The 17,440-nt window shown below is 46.6% G+C and overlaps 2 protein-coding genes across 2 annotated transcripts; one reads left to right on the plus strand and one right to left on the minus strand.

Annotated features, from left to right (window-relative positions):
* Nucleotides 1-1,207: 1,207 nt before the first annotated feature.
* Nucleotides 1,208-13,478, minus strand: TSPO (translocator protein). The gene is made up of 4 exons (XM_061359373.1): nt 13,343-13,478; nt 5,529-5,729; nt 2,447-2,585; nt 1,208-1,989 (listed from the first exon to the last, which is right to left on the minus strand). Exons 2-4 carry the CDS (start codon nt 5,714-5,716, stop codon nt 1,813-1,815), a joined length of 504 nt encoding a protein of 167 aa, XP_061215357.1. The 5' UTR covers nt 5,717-5,729; nt 13,343-13,478; the 3' UTR covers nt 1,208-1,812.
* Nucleotides 13,479-13,626: 148 nt separating this feature from the next.
* MCAT (malonyl-CoA-acyl carrier protein transacylase) lies at nt 13,627-15,772 on the plus strand. The gene is made up of 4 exons (XM_061359366.1): nt 13,627-14,113; nt 14,284-14,371; nt 14,641-14,858; nt 15,083-15,772. Exons 1-4 carry the CDS (start codon nt 13,667-13,669, stop codon nt 15,503-15,505), a joined length of 1,176 nt encoding a protein of 391 aa, XP_061215350.1. The 5' UTR covers nt 13,627-13,666; the 3' UTR covers nt 15,506-15,772.
* The last annotated feature ends 1,668 nt before the right edge of the window (nt 15,773-17,440 follow it).

Raw genomic sequence — 17,440 nt, forward strand, 5'->3', positions numbered from 1 at the left:
GTCCCTCATGCAGTGTGTGTTACCTGGGTAGTATTTTTAAAGTTAGTTTGCACCAATCAGGATCTGTTTGAGAGCAAAGTACAGTTATGGAATTGTACAGATGTTCTGAACATTGATTCAAGCCTTGCAAATACGCAACATTATCCCTCATGATCAAGAAGGGAGGGGGGAATTTAGGCTATTTCAGGATGGGCTGCAGAAACTACTTTTTTCTACTGACTGGAGCACAGGCTGGAGAAATAAACCATCTTTGTCTTAGGAACATTCAGCCTGCACAGGTAGGCAAAGGGAGAGGGGATTCCTCAGCCAGGAATGGTGCTGACAGCTCTATCGGTCTCCAGCTCACGAGTGAGAACTTTTTTGGACTGCTTACTTAAATGTGACTAAAGAAAACATGAAGTGCTTAACACAGATGGCGTGACTACTTCTGATAGATAGTAACGGCTGCTGGAGAATGGACATAGGAGGCATGCAGTGCTGCTCATGGAATGCATTTGCTCTTGTGGGAGAGCAGAAGGCACTTTCTGCCTGCAAAGTACCTGAAAACATGAAGTCCCTGGGGATCTAAGGGGGGAGGTTTCCCTCATCACAAAAGGAAAGTGATGTTACACTTAGTAAATGAGAAGAATGATGTCTAGAAAGTAGTGAGATTCGTGTAATGGGACCAGAAGCTGTGGGCAAAAATAGTCTGTTGTGCTCCTGGACGGAAGAGCTCTTTTTATCTTACAGGAAGCAACTGGTTGAACTAAACATCCCAGATCTTCCTGTCCGCTGTCATAACCTCAAAGAGGAGAAACCCTGGTTTCTGTTTCTAAGCAACTGAAGCAAGAAGGTACTGGTAGGAGACATGAATAGCCATGGTGCCAGTACTGCCCTGCTGGGCAGCAGATGTACGAGTGACCCAGCTGCTATCTCCCCTGTTAGGGGCTATCAGTGAACTGGCATCTGTCTGAGGGTCCAGGTGGAGTATGTTAGTGCTGTTGGGCCAAAACTGCTGGTGATGCCTCAGAGGTGTGTGCAGGGGTCTGCTGAATATTTGGGTTCTCTCAGTTTCTGCCCTGGTGCTCTGAATTTCCTGTTTTGTCTTGCCCATCACATGGGTGAGGAGTGATGAAGGGACTGTCTTTAAAGCTAGAGCATCTTGTTGCTTTAAGGTGTTTTTCTGCTCAAAACCATTTAAAAACAATAAAAACAGGAGTAAGGTCAGTAAGCTTACATGTACTTTAATGCATTCAGCCAACACTAAATTGTACAGTGCTTCCAAGTGAGAAGGCACAAATTGTGATAAAGATCTCGTCTTAAACATCCAGAGTACAATGACCAGATGAGAAATCTGGCAGCTGTAGTGGTACACATCACAGCACTAAAGCACCGAGTCTAGTGGTAAACACGAAAGAGTCAGGCCACAATCATGGCTGTCACTGTTGATTCACACCACAGCAGCGTCTGTCGCTGTTAGGAGCAGGTTTCTGGAAGCTGTGTTAATATATGGCTGGATTTCTTCCTCTGGACATCACAAAGTTGGAGTTCATGCTTATTTCTTGTAACAGAATGCTGTTGTCATATAAACTATAATGCTGTAATATAGAAAACTAGTGCTTTTATAGCAAACTAACAGGTGGTACTGATTGAAAAGCCAGTCAGGGATACAGCCCTTTGTGACTTGCCTAGTAAAGGCATATCTGCTTTAAAGGAGTACTGCTTTATCAGCTTGTAACAGTAGAAGTAATTCAGCTAAAAATAAAATAAGGCTATAACTTTATTTAGAAAATTATTTTGGGGGAAAAGAGAATCTTTTTGGCTGAGAACTGTTTATTTTGATTGCTTCTTGTCACGATTGTCTTTCCAGACATGATAGTTGAGTGCAGAAGCCAGGGTTAGCCAAGCTAAATAAGGAATCATCAAATAAGCTGCGGTTTTGCTGACTTTATACCAGGAAACAGTTGCAGCTGTCGCCGTTCCAGTCGTGAGCAGGAGAATCACCAACCCCTGAAACACAGGAAGGTGGTCAGCATTGGGTTTACTTGATGCGTTTTCTTGACTTGTGTGCCTCTTTCACTCTGGCACTTGTTAATTCCTTCTCAGAAAACCAGCCAGCAGCAAAAAAATAGAGATGTCTGCTGAATTATAAGTCAATTTGAGTTATAATTCAATGCAACAGTCACAACAAAGGGTGTTGCTGCTGGGAGCAAGAGAGGGAGAATAAAATCCCACTCACCCATACCTTTTTTTGTTACATTCGCTACAAACCCAGTGTAACTTTGAGCAAGTCGCTTAGCTAAGTAAACGTGTCCAGTTTTTTCATGTCACAGATGCAGCCTGATGAGATGTGGTGTGAATGAAGGCTCATTTTCAGGGAGCAATGATTATCACATTAAACTTTTGACTCTGCACCTCGCCAGTGACTGCAGAAGTCTATGATTAAGAAACTTACTTTTCCACTTACCCATCCCATTTTGTGAGCTCCAAAAAATATTGGAGTCCATGACCAGTTTAATGCCAGCTGCCCTGCATACAGGCCCAGAGGAATCACCGACTTCTTGTTGAAGCCCCCCACTTCCTTCCACACCAGGTAGGAGCCATATCTGGAGAAAGCAATTGGAAGCTATAACTCAGCACACCAGTTAGAAAGCAACCGCACGTCCTTGATCGAATGAAGCAACTTTAGTGCTAGGGTCTAGGTTGATTTCAAAAAGTAGACATCCAGGCACTACCTGGCAGAGTAACTGACAGCACAGGGTTGATCACCTGCTGTGGACAACAATAGAGACAGATTAATTCCCTATCCTGCCAGAGTACTCATTTCTAGGTGCAGAGCAGCAGATGACCTCCTGTGTTCCAGTCTTAAAAGAGAACGCCATGCTGAAATGGAAGCAAGTCCAAGAGGCAAGGCTAAAAGGTAAGTCTCTAAATAGTGGAGAAACTGCTAATTTTGGTACTGGGAGATGGTGCTTTAAAAATAAATTAAAAAAAAACCCAAACCCAACACAACCCATTGTTTAAGTGGATGAAATAGGAACTGAGTGGCATCCCAAAGCACTGGTGAGGGTGGGGATCTATGGTGTTAGAGCAGGAGGAACTCTATAGCCCCTTTTCAGAAGGAAGGGGGATGAAGATGGGGAGAACAAAGATTTTTAGGAGTTCTGTGAAAAGAATCAACCAGGAGGAGCACCCAGCACCCTTCCTGTCTGCAGTATCCCAGCTACTGAAAGATCTTCCACAAACATTCTGAACAGATCTTCTTAATGCTACAGAACATTGGTTTGCTGGAGGATCCCAGAATGTAAGTTGCTAAAGACAGGAATTCTCAGGATCTCTGGATCTCAGGATCCAGATGACTGCATAGCCATTCCAGGTGACCACAGTAGAATGCCCTGGATAAAATGCCAACATCTGGAATTACACCCGTCTCAGTAAGTGTAGACAGATTCTATCTCGGCTGGATGTGAACCGGACTGTACACAAGGCTGGACAGCAGGGGGCTCCTGTGTATCTATGCTGGCAGCGGAGCAAAGATGGAGACCAACTTTAAGCGTTACGGTTTTTAGGAGCAGACAAACATCCATAGGAGTCATAGCAAGAAGTTTTGTCTTCATTTGTAGGTCATACAAGAAGGCCTTATTTTTCCTGTTTAACCCAGTTAGTGACACAAGCTTGTTTCCTGGCCGTTACTTTCATAAGGGCTGAACTCTATTTTCAAACTGCTCTGAAATCCCAGCAGTTTGATTGCAGAGTTAAAAAAAGGAAAGGGGGAGCAGGGTAAGGTAAAAGGCATCAAGACCCCAATCTGTTCCTAAGTGATTTACAGAGCCACAGTGTGGGCTTAGAGTTGTTCATAACCCAACCTTAAATTCAGACCAATATTACAATGTACAAATCTAAAGTTAAATGTCAAGGAAGGCATGTAAGCTTATTAAATCCTGCTTTTAGTTACTTCTTGCCTTTAATATATTCAAGAGATTCTAAAGGAACCAGATGTCTTGATCAGTCAAGGAATGCATGCACATGATGGATTACAGAAGAAAAGGTGTGGTAGTAAGTATGATCTTTTCACTGATGTATATAATCGGGACCATCCACCTCCGAATATACTGATTCTGATAGTATCAAAGTAAGCGATAAACTGTCACAACTTGAAGGAATGGCTTCACAGGAAAGCCACTCAGCTCTTGTCCCTTTGATCAAGGCATTCTTTAACTCTCAGGACAATAATGATCGGATTCAAATGCTAATAACTCTTGGAATATACAAGAGTAGAACAGCACTTTTTAGAAGTACACAGTGCAAACAGAGGAAGCAAAGAGAATACTGATGGGAAAGGAGGGACATGAGGCTATAAAAATGACAAAGCTTTTCTGAGAAGCAAATGAAACCAAATGAGCAAATGTGTGAGAGCCAGTTTAGCATTCAGATACAGTTTCAGACACTGCATCATTGCTGTATTCTGCAACAAGTGGTGTGGTATTTAAGATAACCTGCAGGGTGACTTATGCAATGTCCACTTGGAAAAGATCTGAAACTTCATATAGTTAAGCCAGTGCTATATACACACCACTTAAAATGTACTGTTGTGATGGATGAAATTAATGGGAAATGAGAGGGATTAAGCCATAAAAGGCATATTGCAACCTAAAAACTATTACTATTGCATTAGCAACAAGGTGTATTTGATAGCTAGGAAGAAGCATGATTAATCTTGCTGTGTAGTTAGTTCTTACTTACCAGCTTCAGGAAGACAAAGCATCCCTTTGTGCTTGGGGGCTGCACTGACCTCTGCTGAGGCTCTGGGAGCAGAGTGCACCCTCTCCTCTGTGGCACAGCTCACCAGAGTTAACATAAAAGCATGCAATGTTGGGTGGACAGCTTCTGAAGCAGTCTGTGAGGAGTATCAAAACTGCCCAGTCTCCTGAGACATCCTACCTCTATAAATATTTTTACCACATCTTATTAAAAGTCACAGCTGCCAAAATACAATATTATAAGGTCCCTTTGGGGATGGTATTTAGCCGTGTCATTCCTTGTTCATTTGACAGAAATTGCTCTGCTGTTAAATAAGGAGTCAGTAGATGTTTCAAATATTTAGAGTTTAACACATATGTTTTGATTTTGTTTTCTTTTAATTGAGCTCTGTTAGAACAGTTCTATCCTAATTCTCTCCCTCCCCCCCGCCTGTTTTTTTTAGTATCATTTTCCTGAAATTCCTGAAGGACATGCATAGAAGAGCTCCCAGTGCTGCCTTACTCCACCACTGACAGCTTGGCAGGTATTCCCCTCAGGATGAATGAGGAAAGCAAGTTAATGGCAGCTTTTCAAACTCCTGCTTTTGATGTGGATACTTGTGCATACAAGATGTCCTATCAAACCCACACACAACTCCCAAAGCATGTATCTACCTGTTAAACAGGCAGCTTGACACAGTTTCTTATGAACTGAGCCACAAGAACACAATCATAATTCTCTGGTACAGCATTATACAATAAGCAAATTTGATATCAGGCAAATACCTGAATACAATGTGAAAAACATACCCCATCGACGTATAGATAGCTCCCCAAACAGGAGCAAACACCCAGTTAGGTGGGCACCAGGATGGCTTCCGTAGAGATTCGTACCACACTGGCAATTCCTTTTTGGTTAGAGTGCTTCCTAAGAATCCTCCTGCAGAGGGCAGGAGTGTGAAACCCACTGCCGGGGCCCAGGCTGACACCACTTCCATCGAGACGGTGAATCTGGAACAAACACGAACATGTGGATTGGCAGAGCGATTTTAAAATGCAACTACAAAACATGTCCATTTCTAGCAGATTTAAAAACATCCACATGTATGTGAGCCGCAGCCTGAGCCTGTTACTGGGAATGACTGCAACTGAAATGAATGGATCTTGTACCAGGTCCACTGGACGATACCCCCATAAAGGAACCTATTACTTGGTGGGGGGGAAGTGAGGCATTTACTTCCCTCTCAGCTTCGTGCAGTATGATTACTGAATTTTATCTGCATAAATATCTTTACCCAGTTTGATATCATATGGACTACACTTGGGGGGGGATTGCACACTAAGAATTCCTGTGTATTCCTGTATTCACCAAAAAGCCCATTCACTTTTTGAGATCGTACCGTCAACAGTAAGAAAATAGTGTGTGTTTTCCTGTGCTCAACCCAAATAATTGTATCTGCTGTGTGTTTCATTTCTAGCCTCAAAAAGGTGCTGAGGATGCTCAATGGCTGGTAAAAGTGATGTGAATTAGTAGCAGGCACTTGAGAAGCTGACGCTGAAAATAAACACCAGCGAAGACAAGGAGAAGATAAGTACTTAAATGATGTTTTGCTAAACAAGGAAGATGTCTGGTGGAATCATACAATCAGTTGTAGCAATCTTACCTGCCAAGCCCATAAAGTGTGCTGGATTCAACTTGCCCACAGAAATAAAACCAAATCATGCCTTGCTCTGGTAGGCCATGCTGGTTTAGAGTACAGGCAGCAGTAAAAAAGTAAGCAAGGAAACAGGAAAAAGCTTCACTGCAGATTTTCTGGCCAAAAGCCAAATGCTACAGAAAAGCAGTGTTTAGCTTGCTAAAATATAAACAGATTAGAGGCATGATAAAAAAGGGCAGAACCAAAATGCAATGCGTTATTTTTTCAAGTATACAGTAGGCAAATACACTCAATTCCTGTTCGTGTGTCCTGTGGGAGGGGGAGAGATTGCAGCAATGGGGAGAGGGCAACTGTGGAAGCCCCAAGAGAGAAAACAGAAGTTTTAGAACAACCAGTATTTTACAGGCTCATCAAAGAAAAGTGCTGTATTGACCTGCCTGTTCTCTTGGCCTACATTTAAAAGGTTTTATTGCTGTAGGTGTGATTGTTGGGATGAGGAGGCAGGTAGTGGGAAGAGGAAATCCCCCTTGTAACAGGTGTCCTTAAACCAAAAGGAAATGGCTCACAGATGACGTTGCATTGTCACAGTTCTGCTGCTGCAGTGGATTTCTGTTTGGAGAACAGGTATAAGCTTGGCCAGCAATTGCACTGGTTTTTGTCCCTGTACTCAGAGGCCTACCCCAGTTATGCAGATTTAATGAAGAGATTTCAGGGGCTGGGACCACAAGCCAGATGGGCTTTAGATGGGCTTGTTCAGCCTGGAAGAGAGAAGGCTCCAGGGAGATCTCACAAGTCTTTCAATACCTAAAGGCACCAACAAGAAACCTAGAAAGGGACTTTTTACAAGGGCATGTAGTGACAGGACAAGGGGGAATGGCTTTAACCTGTTAGATGGTATATTTAGATTAGACATTAGGAAGAAATTCTTCACTACGAGGGTAGTGAGGCACTGGAACAGGTTGTCCAGAGAACTTGTGGCTAAAATGCCTGGCAGTGTTCAAGGCCAGGTTGCTTTGAGCAACCTGTCTAGTGGAAGCTGTCCTTGCCCATAGCAGGGGGTTGGAACTGGATGATCTTCAAGGTCCCTTCCAACCCATTCTGTAATTCTATTGCATGGGATCGTGAAAAATCCTGGTGATAGAAGCAAAGCAGAATTTTGAGGCAAAACTGCATGGAGGGACTGGTAAAGCATGCAGGATTAAAAAGCTTGCAAGGGGTAAGCAAGAAAGCGTGTGTAGGCTGCTGGGCTGAGGGCATGCCTTAGGGGAGAGTCGTGGGAGGGCAAGGAATAGGAATGAACACAAAAAAGGCAGCAGACAAAGTAGGACAACAGTCAAAGTCAAAAACAGAACAAAAGAACAAACAAGAAAAAAAGTTAAGTAGGGAAGAAGCTCATTGCTGTTGTTACTGCTGCCATATGGATTCTGCTTACTATTTACCAGGGAGCATCTTAAATGTTCTCCTTGCCTAGATCTGTAGTGCTACTCTCCTGAGGGAGCAGGCTGTCAGCTGTGGCACACACTACTTGTCACCTGTGTTGACAGCATGAAAGGCTCTGCTTTGACTAGGATGCGAAGGAATTGCTATGTGCAGGAGCAACAAGATGCAATGGGAAAAGAGCTCCAGCACAATAATTCCCTTTGGTTGCCTTCAGATAAGGAGGTTAAGTTAGAAATTTAAAGTTACTAAGATCTCATTAATTCCTAACTCTGTTGGTCTTGCTTTGCTTACAGGGGGAACACTAGCTTTGGTTCTCTACACATTCTGCAAAGTGCTGGTCGCCTGTGCAGCTCCAGCATACTTGTCAAATGCCAATATAATTTTTAAAGTGATAAGCAAGGACCCAAAGGGGTTTATGCTTTATTTGCCTGTAACAATACCAGGGTGGCTTCCTGCAGGCATTAAGCAACTGCACTTTGTCAGTGGTTCTGTCAGCTTCTCCCTAGGGAAGAGTCTGAAAGTGTTCTGCAACCTGAAAGTGCTAAATGCTATCAAATTGGAAAAGTACTGCTCTGCTGCAGTTACTGGTGAATAAATGATGTTGCTACATTATTTATTTTTGCAGGACAAAAACCATAATCTGTCTTCATGTCAGAGGAACAACACTGAAATAATTCTTAAGCAACAAGAGAAAGAAAATCAGGCAGGGAAACAGCAATGGGGAAGGCACAAAGAACTGGGGAAAGTGCAGCCATGCATGAAGAGGAAAGGGAAAGGCATAAAAGAGATTGAATGTACTGGCTGGAATTGAGTGTTGGTGTCCCAGTCTTTTGACTACTCTTACTAGTAACTATATACTATGTTTTCCAACAGTATGTCTCATTACTTCTCAAGCTCTCTTCTTCCAAAATACTCTCTCTTGCATAATACCAAAGAGACAGAGAAAAGAAAGAATATGCAGCAAGATCAGAACATACCTGTAGGGTAGACCACAGCTGTCCATCAGCAGTGGCAGTTGATTATTTTAATCCACAAGAAATTAAATACTGATGTCAATTTCCCATAAAAAGTAGTAGCTAACTAGGGAGCAGCACTAGTTGACTGTTGAAGAAGCCATGCCCATCTTGCTCTGCTTACCTGGTGTAGGTCTTTAATAACAGCGTAAGTAAAACGCAAAGATGTACTAGAGAACCCGTGCACTCAGCCAGTGCCGCAGTGTGCATTTGGTTAGCTATGCAGCACGGATCTCTGAAAGCAATCACAGAGTATATAAAGAATTATCAGCCCTTATCCTTTTAGAGTACAGCTGATAACCCCAAAATTACTTGGTGATAACTTACACAGCACAGGTTTGCTAACACAGCCCCTCTGGCTGCAGGTGAATTACACAACCTAGAAATAATTGCTATTTTCCCAATCATATCTCAGCTATACTTCAGGGCGAGATCCGTTTGTGCAATATTCTGGCACCCTGATTTTCATCCTGAAGAAACCTGCATGCCTGTAGCAGTACCTGCAGTGTGTGCCCAGCGGATACTGCCTCCGAGAACCACCAGTTAGAAATCTTTCCTTCCACACACACTTGTTTATTTCTGTTTCCACTTCTTATCTCTGCCCTGCAACACTCTGTTCATCATCCTGGCCATTTTCTGTTTAGCCCTACTCTGAGTTCAGGCAGTTTAAGCAGTGTAGTGAGGGCTGCAGCAGGCCAGTTTGTTTTACAAAGATGTTAAAACAGTTTTTCTAGGTACTCAAAAACATCCGACTTGCCCAAAGCTGTTTCCAGCTACATAAAGGAACAGGAGAAATGAAGGTGGGGGACAACAGTGGTGCAACTTGCTGCTCAATGGGCTTCTATTTTTTTGCAGGTCATTTCTCTATGGTGGTGTAACATGCAGAAAAACAGCAGCTTTCAGTGCCCTCCTCTTCATAGGATGGGGTGTACTTACTATAGGTGGGGATATATCACGACAGAGGCGCTGGTTTGTTTTCAGCCTGATGAAAAATGATCTGAAACACTTCTTGGCTTTGAGCAGGTGCCAAAGGCAGTGGGTCCCCTGCCCTTCTCCAGGTGCTCCCAAAGGAGAGCTCAGTCAGCAGGAAGAAGGAAGGACCTGCTCTAGGGTGATGTGTCCCTGCCCATAGCAGAGGGTTAGAACTAGATATCTTTAAGGTCTCTTTCAACCCAAACCATTTCATAATTCTATAACAACTAGTTTAATTGCATATGGTTAACATGAGCCAGCAGTGTGTGCTTGCAGCCCAGAAAGCCAACTGCATCCTGGGCTGCATCAAAAGGAGCGTGACCAGCAGGTCGAAGGAGGTGATCCTGCCCCTCTACTCTGCTCTCATGAGACCTTGCTTGTAGTATTGTGTGCAGTTCTGGTGTCCTCAACATAGAAAGGGCATGGAACTGTTGGCACATGTCCAGAGGAGGGCCACGAGGATGATCAGGGGACTGGAGCACCTCCCATATGAAGATAGGCTGAGAAAGTTGGGGCTGTTCAGCCTGGAGAAGAGAAGGCTGCGTGGAGACCTCGTAGCAGCCTTCCAGTATCTGAAGGGGGCCTATAAGGATGCTGGGGTGGACTCTTCAATAGGGACTGCAGTGATAGGACAAAGAGTAATGGGTTCAAATTTAAACAGGTGAAGTTTAGATTGGATATAAGGAAGAAGTTCTTAACTGTAAGGATGGTGAGGCACTGGAATGGATTGCCCAAAGAAGAGGTAAATGCTCCATCCCTGGCAGAGTCCAAGGCCAGGTTGGACACAGCCTTGGGTGACATGGTCTAATGTGGGGAGTCTCTGCCCATGGCAGGGGGGGTTGGAACTAGATGATCTTAAGATCCTTTCCAACCCTAACTATTCTATGATTTTCTTGCACCCCTATGCCAATAAGCCTCTAATCCCTTCCTTGTGCAACTTAGTACTAGCTCCCCAGTCACAGTGAGCTTAAATTATAGCTACCACATTAAAAACACAAAGGAAATTCTCTCAGCAGCACTAAATCAGCCACATGGTTCTGGGTTTTCCAGTCCCTACTGGTTTAAGGTAGATTGATAAAGCTGTGAGCACACTGTTGAAAGGAGAGGGTGTACGCAAGACAGATACTCTCCCACTCACTCTCTGCAGTATATTTTTTTTTGAGGGCAGATGAGGTTCTACTCAGGTCTGAGAGGCAGCATGCAACTTTCCCATGGGGAAAAGGCCTCTTCCTGAGATACTGCTGGCTGAAGAATTAAGGGGTATATTAATAGACAATTTATGTGTGTTGTGGCTTTAACTCCAGGGGAACCCCAACACTAAATCCAAAGTTACATCACAGTCTGGGAGATAGAATATGTCTACCACAAAAAAAGCAGTCTTATCTTTGTCATCTGACCTTGAGTAATAGAGACTCTTAAAACAGTATTATATAATTTAAATATAAATATCTAGCAAGTATACAGTTTATGTTTATAATATATAACTAAAAATAAAGAATATGGTATTTATGGATCTCATGCAAGGTGCACTCATCAGGTCTAGAGACAGCTCTCACTGCCCAGGCTTCACTTCTTTTAAAACACCATAGCACAAGTTGGACAAACAGACCTATGACTTGTTGAAGATTCACCTACTGAGAACTGGAATGTATGCTACAGCAAAAGCTTCCCAGCTGATGATTTGCCAATTACTGCTCAGTCTCTTCTAATCTTTCCCTGTGTATGTTTGTATAAAATCCTCTGCAGGGAATGTAAAGAGAAAACATCCCTTTGACTACCTCCCTTCCAGACAGCTACCCAGTGTCCTGATGTAGGCTATTACTGTCATCAGTATTGCTAACATAATTATCATTATTATTATTTATCCATCCACTTAGAAAGCACTATAGAATCATAAAACAGTTGGCTGGAAGGGACCCTGAAGATCATCAGGTTCTAACCTCCATTCCAGGAGCAGGGACACCTTCCACTAGACCAGGTTGCTCAAAGCCCCATCCAACCTGTCCTTGAGCACTGCCAGGGATGGGGCAGTCACAGCTTCTCTGGGCAACCACTACACCTATTTTTGAAAAGGCTGGTTCTCCTATATTCTGGATATTTCCAGTTTAAGTGCTACCTAGGCCTGACTCCCTTCAGCTTGCTTTAACAGGTTAAAATATCACAAGCACCACATCCAAGGCATGCTTTAGTAGCAAGAGGACGTTCATGGGGCATCACTACTGGTAAGTCTCAAGTGCTCTACAAGCAGTCTGCTCCCTTTACAGTGAACCAGACACAAAATGGCTGTACTGAGGTGCCCTCAGTAACAGCACCCAGGCTGCAGAGGGGGCCAGTGGTTTGCAGGAACTGGTCTCTGCCCTGGTCTTTGTCTCTGAATGCAGCAGATGGGAAGGTCACCCCCGTGACTCTTCCCAGGGCCTGATGGGCACCCAGTGGCACAAACTCTAACCTGTCAGCCTAGGCAGAAGGGCACCCCTGCTGCCAGGGCCTACAAGGGAGCTGGCTGTAAAGGTGCCTGAAGCTCCAGCACACCCACTCAACACAATGTGTGCAGTCGTTACCCTCAGTTCTCCCTGAGGTGCCACCTCCGCTGGCCCATGTGGTAACTTGCCATCCAGCATCTCAGCTTGCCTCAGCACAAGCGCTATTGCTGCTTGCACTGTTGGTAGAGGCAGGCACAGAGTGGGATGTGGTGATATAGGTGATATGTATATTCCGTATTGCTGCCCACATAGTTCAGATAACCCAAGAAAGTCACTGGCTTTTCCAGCTCTTGTACCTGGAGGCTTACAGAAATGAGGCGAATCCTCTTACCAAGCAGCACAGAACAGAGATTAGGAAAGTGAGTAAATCTGCTCACCGGGATCCTTCTGAATGGATCTGAATTAAAACTCAACAGAACTTCTTGCTATTCTGACCCATTTTCCTTCTCCCAAGTTACACTGCTGCAGTCTCTTTCACTGAACTGCCCCATGAGGTCTGACTCCCAGCTAGACAGTTTCATAAGCTTAAAGTTATGCAAAGTCCTTGCACAACTGCAACTTTAGCACGGCAACTTTCACATTTTTTTTGTGATCTTGCCACTGAATGCTCGAATTAGTAACGTGCATTTTATGCTGATTTATAAGCATTACTTGTAAACTCGGAAGGAAAAAAACCCTTTCTTTCGCCCTTCAAAAGATGTCAAATTAAAAGCAAATCAGAGACCCTTGAAAGAAAACACCGTCAGTTTAAGAGCGGCCTGAACTGATCGTCGCCGGGGTGCTCAGAGCGCAGGTGAACCGCGTGAGGCAGAGCAGCAGGACTCCCAAAGGCCCGGGCAGCGGGCTCACCCACCACCTCTGACCGGGCGGCTGCACAGCTGGACAGCGGTACGCGACCGGCGAGCTCCGCCGGCAGAGCGGAGACGGGCAGAGCCCCGGCCCGGCCTGCCCGTGGGGTCCCGCCGGCCTCCGACCCCCCCAGCCCCTGACGCAGCCGCAGCGGTCCCTCCGCCGGCTTTTTCCTTCCCGTTCAATCCCGCAGTCAGAGCCGGCGTTACCTCTGTTCCCGCGCTGCCACGGCCTGTCCCTCCTCCTACGCCGTGAGGCGGCGGTGCCCGCCCTCCGGCCCGTCCGCGCCCCTCCCACCGACTGAGCCCGCCTCGAGGAGCGGCCTCCTCCCGGGCAGGGCGGGAGTAGCGGTGTAGTGTGGTGTAGTGTGGTGCGGCCCAGGCCAGGCCTAGGGCGGCGAGCGCCGGGGCGGCCTCCCTCCCTCTCTCCCTTTGCTCCCTCCCGGCGCCCGGCGGGAGGGCGGTTGCCGGCGGGGGCCGCCCGGTTCCCGTGGCAACGCGGGGCGCGGCGGCGCAGGCGGGCGGGCGGAGGCCATGGGCAGCTGGGCCGCGGCGACATGGCGGCTTGGTGGCTGCAGAGGGCGCGGCGGCCTCCGCGGCGTACCGCGGCGGTGGGGCAGCTCCCGCCCCGGCGGTGGGGACCGGGCGGCGACCCTGAGCGACCTGCTGCAGAGCTCGGTGGGGGGCGAGGAGCCGGACGCGGCGGCGGCGGCGAGGCGGGAGCGGCGTTCCCCCCGGGAGGGCACGGTGCTGCTCTTCCCCGGGCAGGGCAGCCAGTTGGTGGGGATGGGCCGCGGGCTGCTGCAGTACCCCGGCGTGCGGGACATGTACAGCCTGGCAGAGAAGGTGTTGGGCTACGACCTGCTCTCCCTCTGCCTGGAGGGGCCGCAGGAAGAGCTGGACCGCACCCGGCACTGCCAGCCCGCCGTGTTCGTCGCCTCCCTGGCCGCCGTGGAGAAGCTCAACCACCAGCGGCCTGAAGTGAGGGAGCGATGGGGCGAAGAAGGAGGGGGGGGGTGAGGTCGGGCCCCATCGCGGGGAGGCCGGGGCCTGGTCTCGGCGGCACCCGAGTTGCAGTGGGACGCGGAGTGGGCCTGGCAGCCCCCCGCGGGAGCCGGCTGATGTGTGGCCTCGGGTCTGTCTCCGTGCAGGTGGTGGCGAAGTGCGTGGCGGCGGCGGGATACAGCGTGGGGGAGTTCGCGGCGCTGGTCTTCGCTGGAGCCATGGGTTTTGCCGAAGGTGCCCGGGGAATGTGCTGAACCCCTATAAGGGTCTCCCCTCTGCCCTGTGCTTTTCCCAAAGCATCACACTGTGTCCCTAGCGCTTTTGGTTTTTAATTAGAGGCTATATCTTACTTTCTACTTCCACTGTTCACTCTGTGTAATACAGCATTAAAAGCGTTGACGTTTCACAAGAGTAAACAGCCGCCCTTTCTTGCGCCGCAGATGGAAGGCGGTGTTGGGTTCTCGGGGCTCCTGTTTACCGAGCATCTCTCTTTCTCTCCTTAGCGCTGTACGCGGTCAAAGTGCGCGCCGAAGCCATGCAAAAGGCGTCGGAAGCCGTCCCCAGCGGAATGCTCTCGGTTATCGGTCGGCGAGAGGCAAATTACAAATTTGCCTGCTTGGAAGCCCGTAAACACTGCGAGTCGCTGGGTATAGAAAACCCCGTGTGTGAGATTTCAAACTATTTGTTTCCAGACAGCAGAGTCATTGCAGGACACTTACAGGTATTGCTTCAGAATAACTATCCCTTCAGCTGAGTTTAACATCTCTCTTTCCTTACTTAAAACTTTCACTTTGTGCATCTGCGTGGAAGTTATGTACGGCCTTAGTTTGCCCTCAGTTGTCGGGTAGGGAAAGAAATCCCTTTGCCACAATGAGGTGGTTCTTGTGGGGTGAACTGGGTAAACCTTTGTCATGCAAGACTCTCACTTCTCTCTCTCTCTTATAGGCTTTGGAGTTTTTGCAGGAGAATGCCCGAAAATATTATTTTACACGTACAAAAATGCTTCCGGTCAGTGGGGCTTTTCATACCAGACTTATGGAACCAGCGGCAGAGCCACTGGCTGAAGCCCTAAACTCGATTAAGATTGAGAAACCTCTGGTCTGTGTCTATTCCAATGTTGATGGCAAAAAGTACATGCACTCAAAGCACATTCGGAAGCTGTTAGTGAAGCAGGTGGTTTCACCTGTTATGTGGGAACAGACCATGCATGCTGTATATGAAAGACAGCAAGGAACAGAATTCCCTTACACATATGAAGTGGGGCCTGGGAAGCAACTAGGAGCTGTTCTCAAAAAGTGTAATTTAAAGGCCTGGAAACAATATAACCATGTAGATGCTCTGGAAGATGAGGAAGCGGCAAAGATCTAAGTAGCCTTTAGAGTAAAAAGTCCATGCAACTTGTTTTTTTCTACCTAAATTTTAAAAACCATAAACTTTCTGTGCTCCCGGAAGTCTTAAACATTTGTAGCTTCCTGTGATGAAAAGAGTGCATGTAATCCAGATGAACATTTTCCTTTCTTTGTGTGCCTCAGGTGTGGAAGGGGAGAGCTAAGTCTGGCTCTTCCATCTGTGTCAGGACTGCAGAACTGCCAATAAAGATGCCAGACAGTCGCCTGTTTGGCCTCAATCCTGCAAGCAGCTTTCCCCTCTCTTTTTCCTGTTTAACTGGCGGGGGGTTGGGGGGATGGTGCTGGAATGGACTCAAGTTGAATGTAGCTTTGGCTGTGTACTGTATCTTGTATCCACATGGAAACAAGGTAGAGAGAGCCAGGCTGCTGGCTCCCGGTTGCTGAGGGCTTTGCGCTGGGCTTGAGGGTGTGTTGAGCCAACTGGTTGTTACAGTTTTTGGTATATTGATGTTCCTGTTTCTTACCTCACTTGGTTTGCAGGACTCTTATCCCTGTAAAATTCTTGCCAGGCAGGAGATGTTACGAAGAACACAATTTTCTACATGCTAAGCTATAAATAAACTAGAGCTTCTCCTGGTATTTTTAATGTTGTGGGGTGAAGTGATTGTTTAGTCTGGAGAAGGCTCTGGGGAACATTATTTCTCTCTGCAACTACCTGAAAGGAGGATGGAGAGAGGAGGGCGTCATTCTCCCAAGTAACAAGTGATAGGACAAGAGGTAACGGCCTCAAGCTGCACCATTTGAGGTTTAGACTGGGTATTAAAAACAATTCCTTCACCAGGAGAGTGATCAGGTATTGTATGGGCTGTGCAGGGAGCTGGTGGAATCACTGTTCCTGGAAGCATTCAAAAACCTGTGTAGATGAGGCCCTCAGTGACATGGTTTAGTGGTGGGCTTGGCGGTGCTGGGGTAATGGTTGGACTTGATGATCTTAAAGGTCTTTTCCAATCTGTCTGATTCTATGATCACTGGCCTATAGTCCACACATAAACAGAGCTGATTTTCCCTCCAGCTGTCCAGTGTTGGTTGTGCTGAGTTACACAAGAAATGTTTTGCTGAAAGAAAACCTCCCCACCCCCCCTGCAGAAGTGCAGGGCTGCTGTCCCTGAGTGAGCTTCAGAGGCTGCGTAGGCTGAATTAGCCTTTTGGTGACTTTTTTTGACAGAAGCAGGAAACAGCAGTGCTAGGAACTTTGCAGAAAGATCTTGTTGGAGGCACCTTTGTGCAGAGTGAACCCTGTGGTGACAGAGTGCTGGGGAGGAGGGTTTGAATGCTGGTATTTCAGTTCTGTCCATATTCCTGGCTGTTTTGCCGGCTCAGATGTTTTCTGGAAGCAGGTGATGAGCTGCAGAGGAGTGGGTTCTCCAGAGCCTTCCTAGGAAGAGCTTTCCAGGTCCCTTGTGGGCACTGCCTGTCCTTGGATGGGTTGGGGCTGGTGGTGAATTTTGGAGTTGGCAGGCTCTGAGGAAGCACACACTAGCTCCAGCACCTTCTCTAGTGCCTGCAGTGCTTGAGGGGACACTTAGAATGGGATTAACACCACATTATTGGGTTTGGATTCTGTAGCCAGCTTTTGGTTTCTTAAAAGAAGTCCTGTCATTCTACAGCATGGCACTGCCTGAACAAAGACACCCATAGGGTGTGTAGAAAACATGGGCTTGCTTAGTCTGCAAGAGGCACAGGAAGCTCTAGGAAACAGGAGAGGGTGGTATTTGGTAGGGAATCATGAACAAACAAGCAAGGAAAGGTTCCGTGGTGCGTGTTGAAGTGTGCCCAGGAGCTCCAGCTGAACTCTAGCCTTTTTCCTGGTTTAGTTTTGGTATTTTGATGATATGTTTAAGAGATAGAATTCAGGATTGGTTATCATTACATGGTTATTATTACTTAAATAACC

The sequence above is a fragment of the Neopsephotus bourkii genome, unplaced genomic scaffold (genome assembly GCF_033783945.1).
Source record: "Neopsephotus bourkii isolate Nb327-2 ecotype Australia unplaced genomic scaffold, CSIRO-AGI_Nbou_v1 NB_107, whole genome shotgun sequence".
Lineage (NCBI taxonomy): Eukaryota > Metazoa > Chordata > Aves > Psittaciformes > Psittacidae > Neopsephotus > Neopsephotus bourkii.

Excerpts from the sequence above, each read along its gene's own strand:
- TSPO (XM_061359373.1), bottom strand. The coding sequence starts at position 5,716 with ATGGAAGTGGTGTCAGCCTGGGCCCCGGCAGTGGGTTTCACACTCCTG. Across the intron at positions 2,586-5,528 it reads GCTATCTATACGTCGATGGG|ATATGGCTCCTACCTGGTGT; the intron begins GTATGTTTTTCA and ends TGCTTTCTCCAG. Across the intron at positions 1,990-2,446 it reads GAGCTCACAAAATGGGATGG|GGGTTGGTGATTCTCCTGCT; the intron begins GTAAGTGGAAAA and ends CCTGTGTTTCAG.
- MCAT (XM_061359366.1), top strand. The coding sequence starts at position 13,667 with ATGGGCAGCTGGGCCGCGGCGACATGGCGGCTTGGTGGCTGCAGAGGG. Across the intron at positions 14,114-14,283 it reads TCAACCACCAGCGGCCTGAA|GTGGTGGCGAAGTGCGTGGC; the intron begins GTGAGGGAGCGA and ends GTCTCCGTGCAG. Across the intron at positions 14,859-15,082 it reads TCATTGCAGGACACTTACAG|GCTTTGGAGTTTTTGCAGGA; the intron begins GTATTGCTTCAG and ends TCTCTCTTATAG.